General features: G+C 33.6%; 1 protein-coding gene across 12 annotated transcripts; it reads left to right on the top strand.

Annotated features, from left to right (window-relative positions):
* Nucleotides 1-845: 845 nt before the first annotated feature.
* Nucleotides 846-9,279, top strand: LOC108465534 (uncharacterized). 12 transcript variants are annotated; one of them, XM_017765879.2, is made up of 17 exons: nucleotides 846-1,213; nucleotides 1,457-1,497; nucleotides 1,596-1,727; nucleotides 1,978-2,115; nucleotides 2,496-2,546; nucleotides 2,807-2,896; nucleotides 2,977-3,123; nucleotides 3,286-3,390; nucleotides 5,323-5,373; nucleotides 5,550-6,251; nucleotides 6,329-6,502; nucleotides 6,707-6,872; nucleotides 7,392-7,534; nucleotides 7,900-8,175; nucleotides 8,269-8,409; nucleotides 8,481-8,662; nucleotides 9,028-9,279. In XM_017765879.2, exons 4-17 carry the CDS (start codon nucleotides 2,035-2,037, stop codon nucleotides 9,092-9,094), a joined length of 2,376 nt encoding a protein of 791 aa, XP_017621368.1. In that variant the 5' UTR covers nucleotides 846-1,213; nucleotides 1,457-1,497; nucleotides 1,596-1,727; nucleotides 1,978-2,034; the 3' UTR covers nucleotides 9,095-9,279. The 12 variants fall into 12 exon arrangements, with proteins under 12 accessions (XP_017621368.1, XP_017621366.1, XP_052879748.1 ...); XM_017765877.2 differs by lacking the exon at nucleotides 1,457-1,497 and having other exon boundaries at nucleotides 855-1,213; nucleotides 1,999-2,115; XM_053023788.1 differs by lacking the exon at nucleotides 1,457-1,497 and having other exon boundaries at nucleotides 855-1,213; nucleotides 1,999-2,115; nucleotides 5,568-6,251.
* The last annotated feature ends 1,473 nt before the right edge of the window (nucleotides 9,280-10,752 follow it).

A 10,752-nucleotide genomic window follows, 5' to 3' on the forward strand; every position in this document is an offset into this window, starting at 1 on the left:
CTATACTTAAGTCTACAAGGATATGGATGACACACATAAAAAAAAAAACAGTGGATTTTTGCAAAATTTAATTCCATACTTTTCCATTTATCAGTCAACTAGTAGACTATTTCCTTATTCTTGAAATATTTTTGCACTCTAATTAATCTAAAATTCGGGATGTTTCAAGTATATTTGGTAAGGAATAAAAGTGATGAAAAAAAAAGAGATCATTTTTTATCCTAATGCATAAATACCTAATAACAGAGAAAAAATGAGAGACAAATATATATTAATTCAAAATTAAGTATTTTTCAAAAGTTTTATTTTATTTTATTCTCATTTTTCAACTGTACCATGTAATAAATGAAAAAAATTAATTTTCTTTCAATACACCTACGGACAAATGGAAAGAAAGATTATATTTTGTATATTTTATTTCTCCATTCCTTCAAGTTACCACGTAAAGTGTTAATAATAAATGCAACATTAATGCATAGGATAAATAGTTGTAGATAGATGATTCTAGTAAGATATCCTATAAGTAGTTGCATGTAATCTCGTTATCTTTTCATTAATTAATTTTAGAGTAAACTACAACTCTATTCTATTTTAATCGCCTTAAAATTTTTTTCTTAATTTAATTACTTTAAATAAAATAATTATGAAATTTAGTCACTTTTATTAAAATTTTCATTTTTAACAGATTACTAAGGCAGATTAGACCTTAAATGTCTTACAACTAAAGTGACCTCGTTTCTTCAGACTAATTATAAAAAAATTCTTAAACTTTAATAAAAAAATCAACAAAATGCATTGTATCAATTATCGAATATGCTAATTTACCAAATCATTAAAAAATACTAAATTGGCACAATTAGTGATTAAATAGAGAAAAAATTGACCAAAATCTATTTTTGTGACCATGGATTAAGTTACCCTTAAATTTATACAGTTTAGCAGAAAAATAAAGCCCTAAATGAGCGCAAAGATATCAAATCTCACTTGAGTCGCGCAAAATTCCACTCGACGCTTCTAAAACTACAAAAATTGAGCCATCAATCTCTGATAAGGATTTTGATTCTGTCATTTGGATGATAAATTCTCTTTAAATCGCCTTGGAAACATTCAGAATTCTACGATGGGAGCGAGTCGCAAGCTACAAGGAGAGATCGATCGTGTTCTCAAGAAAGTCCAAGAAGGTGTCGATGTGTTCGATAGCATCTGGAACAAGGTTTACCATTAAGATTTCTTCTTTGCGAAAAGTCATTCTTTTTCAGTTCTGTTCTCTCTTTTGTTTGGTTCCCGAGAAAATGCAGGAAAGCCGACTCTAAAAATGATAGTCGATCTGTAGTTCCCTTGAAATTGAAGCGAACATTTGTGTTACTATAGTCTCACTACTTTATGAAGTGTTTTTTGGAAATATATTAAATTTGTTTTTATTAATTTTCTTTATTAATTATTAATTTGTTTTCAGATTTATCTTGATAAAGGAGGAAGAAAGAGTTGTAAAAGAATGTAAAGTTTTATTTTTGTCAAGTAATTAGTTATCTGTAGAGCAAATTGAACCGTGGGTTGTTGATTGTTGGTTCTTTTTGGATTGTATATTGTTTTAGGTTTATGATACTGATAATGCGAATCAGAAGGAGAAATTTGAGGCTGACTTGAAGAAGGAAATCAAGAAGCTGCAAAGGTACAGGGACCAGATCAAGACTTGGATTCAATCGAGCGAGATCAAGGATAAGAAAGTTAGTTACTAGTTTTAAGGTCTTTTACATGTTTTGTTTGTATCGACTAGTTGATTTATTATGCTTCATTAAGTAATTTCTGTAATTGTGATTGCCTTCTTACTGTAATCTCATAGTCTTTATGTATTGTTGAATCACCTTTGCCTTTAGTGGCACTTAAACTTCATTCTTGCATTAATTGTAGACTTGTATTTTTTTTTATTTGAATCTGATTATTATTACTCTTTTCTTGTGTTGTTTATCAACATAGATTAGTGCCTCTTATGAGCAGGCCCTGGTGGATGCTCGGAAGCAAATTGAGCGTGAAATGGAAAGATTTAAGATCTGTGAGAAGGAGACTAAGACAAAAGCATTTTCTAAAGAAGGCTTGGGCCAACAACCCAAAACTGTAAGCATCATCCGTGAATCTTCTTTGTTTCCATTACCTATGAATGAAAGATAATGAAAACAACACATACTAAGCCTTTTTGTCACTACATGGAATCTGCTGTATAGGTTTATACCATTGCACTCATATTAAGATTTTACCTGTCAGTGATTTAAACATAGAATCTGAGTGGTACCTTTTAGGTCTAAGTGGACTTTAGATCTTCAGTTGCTCTAATTGATCCCTTGAACTTCTTTACTTCTTCTTACCACACTTATTGTGTAGGTTTCATGTCTTGTAAACTTCTTCATGCTAAATGAAATTAATGTTGATTGGAAGCATGGGGTCTTGAAATTGTCCACTTTATTTGAAATATTTTTGACGTGTCAAATTCATTGTAGGATCCGAAGGAGAAGGCTAAGTCAGAGACAAGGGATTGGTTGAACAATGTGGTATGAAATTTATCCTTTCTACACCTTTTTCTTGCTTGTGGCAGGAATGGCTTCAACCCCTTTATGGTTCAAGTTTTAGTTATTCCATAATATCTTTGCCATTCTATCCTTTTTTACTGAATAAATTAAATATCATTTTTTAACTTCCGCTATTGCTGAACTTTTCCTTGTATATTTTGTATTTTGGAGGAATTATTAGGTTCCTTAAACTTAGTCATATTGCAAAGCTATCATGTAACGTGCACTCTTTCTCTGAGTAGGTTGGAGAGTTAGAATCCCAGATTGATAGTTTTGAAGCTGAGATTGAGGGGCTGTCTGTGAAGAAAGGAAAGATGAGACCACCTAGACTGGTAGAATTGGAAGAGAAAATACGAATGCAAGACTAATGCTTTGTTTTGATATAACTTTTTTCTTGTGTTCCTTGCTGCAGACACACTTGGAGACATCAATTACACGACACAAAGCTCATATAATGAAGTTAGAATTGATTTTGAGACTATTGGACAATGATGAATTGAGTCCAGAGCAAGTCAATGACGTGAAAGACTTCTTGGATGATTATGTGGAACGAAATCAGGTTTTGTTTTTCATTGCAAGAAATAGTTTTGGGGTGCTAATGGGATCTGCCTCTTTATTCTAATTCATTTGTACTTTATTTTTATGAGTGCAGTATTTATATGCTCTTTGTTGATCATTATGTGGGTTTTCATTTCTATATATTTTTCTAATTATTTCTTAGGAGGACTTTGATGAATTTGATGATGTTGATGAGCTCTACAGCTCATTACCTCTAGACAAGGTGGAGTCTCTTGAAGATCTAGTTGCAATTGGCCCACTTTCCAAGGTAAAGTTTTTGGTTTTGTTGCTTTTGCTTGAAGATTCTTGTATCATTTCATAGAAATTGCAATCCAAATCAGTTTTCTCTTGACATTGTTTCTCACTAAGATATGCTATTTACTAGCATATTGTTTTTAGAAAGTTGTATGTGAACAACAATGGGGAGTATTGATAAACGGAAAAAGGTTGTTTGGCTGCTGCCTGGAAGCAGTGCACTGCATTGACTTGTTTCTGTGGTGTCAAACGGGAAAAGGTTCTTCTAGAATAATGATTGTAGCCTTGGAGGGAATTAAAGAAAGGCCAAAACCTTGGCTTCTATTTAGCATCTTGGAATGTAGGACCTCTTATGTGTAAGTGCTAAGGTTGTGTTTAGCGTTACTTTTGAAAAGGACTTTTCAAGCCATAAGGAATGCTAAATATATAGTTGTTGATGTCAAAAGTGCTTTTCTAAAGCTAAAATGTCTAGCTTTTGGCTTGTGGAAAATCACTTTTGAGCTAAAGTATCTATTTGCGCTCATTTATATATAGCATTCTATTTCCTTCTATTTCCTTTTTTGGAAATAATTTAAAATATATAGCATTCTATTTTTGAATTTGTAAGGGTTATATTTGTTTGTAATTTTAATATCTAAAATATAATTTATATATTCAAATTATATCTTACAAACAATTTATATATTTCATATATCAAAATATGAATAACGAGTTACAATAAAGTATTTTTAGTTTCATATATCATAATATTAACAATTTGAATTTCATTTAAATGCATATTTATTTTATTTACAATATCATATCTAAAATGGATATTGTATCTTCTCAAAAGCATTTTTTCAATGCTGCACTTAATTCTTAAACCAAACTTTTCAAAAGCATTTTTTCACAGCCTTTTTCAAAGGCAATGCTGAACCAGGCTTAAGTAGTGCTACGAGGGCTATGTTCAAGAGGCATATCAGCATTTTGCCTTTAAGAGACTAAATGGATGAGTGACAAAGCTAAAGTGAAATACAGCAAGTATAGTTTTAGATTGCTAGTTTAGTGATGAGGTTGTTAACATTAGAAGGAAAGGTGATAGGATTGTAGAAGGTTGATAACTTCAAAGAAAGAAAAATGATCAAGGTGTGATCACACTAATGGTATAACTAGCAGCAGAGTATTTTAAGTGCCTAGGGTCGATATTTCAAAGGGATGGGTGGATGGAGATGTTAACCATAAGATAAGGGCTGGTGGCTTAGTGGAGGAATGTAACAAGATATTTGTATCATTGCAATACGCCTTTGAGTTTGAAGGTGGCTTTTAGATATGTTTTGTCATATTGGTATGAAATGTTAGGCTAACAAGAAACAACATATAGTAAAGATGATGTAGCTGTGGTGCATATCTTAAGAACTTAAATAGATGTCTGGTAATAGGAAGGAAATAGAAATGAGGAAATTTTTCTTCAAGTCCGGATAGCATCTATAGATGATAAGTTGAGAGAACTTTTTACACTTTACAGCAGTTTGGCCACAAAGGACACAGTTCGAGGATGCACTTATTAGAAGGATGGAGCACATTAAACTTGCAAAGGTTTAAAGGTTAGACTAAAAAAGATATGGGTGCAGGTAATGAATGATATGAAATTATTAGAACTTGAAGCGATGCTGGTTGATTGGGGGATGATCAGAGGAGGATTCGAGTATGTGTTATGATGTAGATTCCCATGTCTAGGTTCTTGTAGCCAGTCCCAAATATGTTAGGATTTGGGATTAAGTTGGTTCTTCTTGGTACTTGAACAAGGCCTTTTATCTGGCCAAAGGTCTTTTATCTTGCATGTGTTGTTCACTGATATAAATGCATCATCTGGCTTCTTAGATTTTTGCGATTTTTTAACAGAACAGTGTATGGAATGGCATCTTTTATAGAAAATAACTTGGAAAAGAAAACCTTGATTTGGCAGGGTGGTCCAATCTTGAAGACATCTTTGGCAGCATCAATGTCTCAATTGCCTGTAGGTGTTCTCTTTTCTCTGTTCCTTTCTTTTTTTTTTTATATATATATATTTAATGATGCAGTCAGATGTTTGAAAATGTGCCAAAATTTCCTAAATAAGCTGTTTCATTTTTAGTTGGTGGCTTGGTGAATGCTTTTGATGTATAAGAGTGGGTCTTATTTTGGTCTAATCAGCAGGGTGGTTCCTCTCAGGAGCATGTTGAAGATACAGCTTCCCAGGATAGTAATTCTGATATAGCAAAGACCCCACCTCCAAAAAGTAGTACAATTAATTCTTCTGCTGCAGCAACACCAGCTGGGAGCCATGTAACCCCTGCTCCACTGAATCTTCCACCACATAGTTTGTCTGGTGCTTCATCTCCTTCAGTTCTTCCAGATTCAAATTCTGCCCAAGGCCTCTTGGAAAGCACTGGCACCAATCCTCCTCCTGTAAATTTATCTAATGCTACAAAGGAAGAAGATATCACAAACTTCCCTGGCCGTAGGCCATCTCCATCCCTTGCTGATACTGGAGTACGAGGCATTGGTAGAGGTCTATCCGGTCAGCCTTCATCTACTATACCCCTTGTTTCTGGAAGTGTGGCTTCTGGTAACGGGGCCCTTGGTGCTGTCCCTCCTGCCTCTGACATGGCAAAAAGAAATATTTTGGGAGTTGATGAGAGACTTGGGAATAGTAGCATGGGGCAATCTTTGACATCACCTATTAGTAACAGAATGATCTTGCCTCAGGCAGCCAAGTCAAATGATGGAAATGCACCTGTTGATTCTAGTAATCCTAACGAGTCTGCTGGACTACCTGGCAGAGCATTTTCTCCTTCAATGGTTTCTGGCATGCAGTGGAGGCCTGGAAGTTCGTTTCAGAATCAAAATGAGCTGGTATGCTAGTTTGTCATGGATCTGTACCCATGCTATACGTGTCAGGTTTGATGTAGTAGCAAATGTTTGTATTTTAGGTGCAGTTTCGTGGAAGAACTGAGATAGCTCCTGATATAAGGGAAAAGTTTTTGCAACGGTTCCAGCAAGTGCAGCAGCAAGGCCATAGCAACCTGCTTAGCAGCATGTCTCCTCTTGCTGGAGGAAATCATAATCAGTTTTCTGCACAACAACAAAGCCCTCTCATGCAGCAGGTCTCATTTGTGGATGAATTTCTTTAGCCTGAACCAAGCTGTTCAACTTCTTACTAACAAAGTTGAATGCTAATCTAGATTTTGTTGTCAGTTCATATTACATATGTATGATGTATCTATGCACTGCCAATTGGTGGAAACTCTCAGACAAATTTCTTTCATGAAAGAAAATCGTAATTATCTTTTATGATCTTATGCTTGCAGTTCAATCCTCAAAGCTCGTGTTTCTCAATCCCACCTGGTCTGGGACATGGTGGCCAAGCACCTGGTCTTAATAGTGTTACCTCTGCGAGCTTACAGCAGCAACCAAACTCAATCCACCAGCAGTCTGGTCAGCAGGCATTGGCAACAAGTGTTCCTAAGGATGCTGGTATCATCCAATTTGCTTGATTTTCTTTTGGACCTTAATTCTTTCTGATAGGCAATGTCTTTTTGAGTTATTTCTGAAGGATATCATATCATCAAATTGTACGAGTGCATCCATGAAGAAGGCTCATCCAACACTAAATTATTCTATAATAAGTAGATGCTTGCACAACTATGAACCTCTTCCTCCACCCCTTGTCTATTCTTTTTATTTTTTTTTTGGGTCTTTTGCGACATCATGTTTGGTTTCATGGTAAATCGTCATTTTAGAAAACAATTCCAAGTAAAGCTTTTTCAAGGATATAACTTGTATTTTTCATACAAGAAAATGTTTTCTAGAGCAATTGTTGGAATTTTTCTTCAAACAATGTTGGAACTGAAAAGCTATCAGCAGAAAACCTGTTATCTAGTTTACGGACAACAGCTGTGGGCTGTTTATTTAAGTAGTCATGGAAAGAAATTAATAGTGCTTTGGTCTCTCGTATCCTTTTTTTTTTCATCAATTAAGATCATATATATTCAGATGTTGGCGTTGCAAAAGTTGAGGAACAACAACCGCAGAGTTTACCTGATGGTTCAAGTTCTGAAGCTATTCAAACTTCTGGGCTTGCCAAAAATCTCATGAATGAAGATGATTTGAAAGCTCCATATGCAATTGATTCTCCTGTATGTTGAATACTTCCTAATCTTGTACATTGTACTATATGCATTATGTAGTCTGTTGTGGCACTCTGTCTGTAAAAATGTTCAATCATAACTTTCTTCACTTTTAATTTGGTAATCCGTAAGTAATCCCATTAGTTGTCTAAGTTTTCCGCTATATTTGTCTGTAGTTTGTAAAACTCATGTTCATGGGCTTGACTAGATAGAATAAAAAGATGTGGGAAGAATAATTTAAAAGTAACAGTTTATTTTTCTTGGTTTAAAAATTGTATTGTTTGCTGTATGGAGTGTGGTTTTAGGTGAATGTTGATTGCAAAAAGATGTGAGGGATCAAACAGAAGTGGTTTATAAATGGTTCTTTGCTGCAGGCTGCTGTCTCAGGCTCTTTGACGGAACCTGCTCGAAATATTAGGGATATTGATCTTTCTCCTGGACAACCCTTACAATATAACCAATCTTCTAGTGGTCTTGGTGTTATTGGCCGGAGAAGTGTTTCCGATCTTGGTGCCATTGGTGACAGCCTCAGTGGTTCAACAAATTCTGGAGGAATGCATGATCAATTGTACAATATGCAGATGCTTGAGGCTGCATATTACAAAATTCCCCAACCTAAAGACTCAGAACGAGTGAGGAGCTATACTCCAGTGTGGCATCTCCATTGATCTGTTTTCTTTTTGAAAAGAAAATAAGGATGATGTTTTAGGCTTGATTAACTATGATTTGTTTGTATTTTGCAGAAGCACCCTGCGGTAACACCTGCTAGTTACCCTCAAGTTCAGGCACCCATAGTGAATAATCCTGCCTTCTGGGAACGCATAAGCATGGATGGATATGGCACTGGCACTGATACACTGTTTGTTGCATTTTATTATCAACAGGTAAAATAAGTTAATCTCTCTCTCTTAGTACAGCTGTTGGTGAGTTCTCCAACATGTCAGAATTTGTGCAGAACACTTATCAACAATATCTAGCTGCAAAGGAGCTGAAGAAGCAATCTTGGAGATACCATAGAAAATACAACACATGGTTTCAGCGGCATGAGGAACCAAAAATTGCTACTGATGAATTTGAACAGGGAACCTATGTATACTTTGATTTTCACGTGGCAAATGATGACCACCAACATGGATGGTAAGTCAGCTAAGAATTACACCTTCTTTTTAATTAATCAACTCTATCCCTGGCTAGTTTACTTTCGTTCCCTTTCATCTGTTTTATTTGAACTTGGTTGTGTTTTGGATACGGGTATATATCTTGCAAAGGTATGTTCCGTTTTTTCCTAATGTCTTCATATATTTCGGAGGATTCTTCAAGGTTCATATCTTCCCATGTTCATATATGCATCTGACATAATTGTCGGATACTGAACACGTATTGTTGCAACATAATGTTTTGTTGTGCATTTTCACTTCATTTTATGATAGCAAATTGTTAAATTTCTTTTTATTTATTTTATATGCATATATGAAAAACATATAATGTGTCATGTTTTTCAGGTGTCAGAGAATCAAGACTGAGTTCATCTTTGAGTATAACTATCTGGAAGATGAACTTATAGTATAGGAGACTTATAGGTGCGTAAGGCTATACAACTCTAATCTGCTGTGTTTTGCTTTGTATATATAAATACTGTTTAACATCCATTGAATTTCATTGGAACTAGCGTCAGTCTGGGGGCACATGTGAAATACAAAGATCAAAGATGATATTTAAACCTCTGATTTAGAATTATTATTTTATGATGTCTATTCCTGACTTTCATTATTATTATTATTATTATTATTATTATTATTATTATTATTTTAATTATCCATTACTAATTTTCTTGCAAATGAGTCGTCCAAGTATAAATTGAATCTGTTATTTTATGGGGGTTAGGGATTTAAATGAGACTTGATTTCGTGTCGCTTGGGGTAATTGAATTATTGAGTCTGAATTAAGTGTTTTAGTGTCTGGTTTTTGAGTAAATTGCCTGATTTTTTTTAATTAGCATTTAAATATTATAGTTGAGGAAAAAATCTTAAGTCTCGTTGGTTGGTGTTGTTTATGTTGGTTCAAATCTCTGAATTTGCAATATGATATTATAGGTGCGCTAGTAAACTTGGAACCCAGAATATTGTACTAATTGTATTTTTCTATGTCGGTCATGTGAATATAAATATGGAATGTTGTATTTATAAAAAATAAAAAGTAAAACATATTATACGAAGACTGAGTTATCGTGTTACTCGATTTAATCTGTCATGGTGTTTTATCATTTTGTATTTATTAGAACATTATATTTAGAGTGTGTTTAGCACCGAGAAGCGAAAAATAATATTAAATGTATAGTTTTTCAAATCAAATCAATTGGCTTTAAGCAAAATAAAGTAGTCATTTTCAAAATTTCGGTTTAAATTTATAAATGTGTTTTTTTATTTATATTAGCTATAAAATAAAAATATTATTTATTTAAATTAAATTTGACACAATTTATATTAATTATTTAAAAAATAAAATTTATATTTCATATATGATAATATTAACAATGAGTTACTATAAATTATACTATATTTTATTATAGTTTTTAAGTAGAATATTTATTAATATTAATATTGTAATAATATGAAATCGTGACAATAATACAAAAGACTTGAAAATAATGATGTTTCGCATTTAGTTGTTTCATTACTTATGAAATTGATATTAATTTATGAGTTATGTTTATATGTAATGTTAATATTTAAAATATGTTTTAAGAGTAATGTTTGTATACGCACGGTAATGTAAGAGTTGTGAACCAACCTCTAAATTCATTCCCATGCTGTACGTTGGTTGGTCGTCATAGCTTTTTTGTTTCCAAACCACCATATTCTTGCTATGCCAAATACCTCATAACATCTCCAAAACAAGCCTTTTTTAGCCATCTTGTTGATCAGCCAAAGTCCTATGAACAAGCTCATCAATTGACATAACATCTAGTGCTAAACCAAGTTCCTGCCACAAAGGAATCGCAAAAGGGAAATATATAAAGATATGATCCAAATCCTTGTTAGTTTAATGATATCTCGGACAAAGAGGGCCAATATTTGTTCCCACGAGTCAAAAGCTGACTAATACAAGGCACAAAACAACAGAATAATTTCCTTAAAAAAAAAATTGATTTTTGCCAGAAGAACCTTGTTCCAAAAGGATTGCCAAGGACCATTGATGTGAAATTTGTAATGTTGGTGAAAAAACAA

The sequence above is a fragment of the Gossypium arboreum genome, chromosome 13, assembly GCF_025698485.1.
Source record: "Gossypium arboreum isolate Shixiya-1 chromosome 13, ASM2569848v2, whole genome shotgun sequence".
In the NCBI taxonomy this organism is placed as follows: domain Eukaryota; kingdom Viridiplantae; phylum Streptophyta; class Magnoliopsida; order Malvales; family Malvaceae; genus Gossypium; species Gossypium arboreum.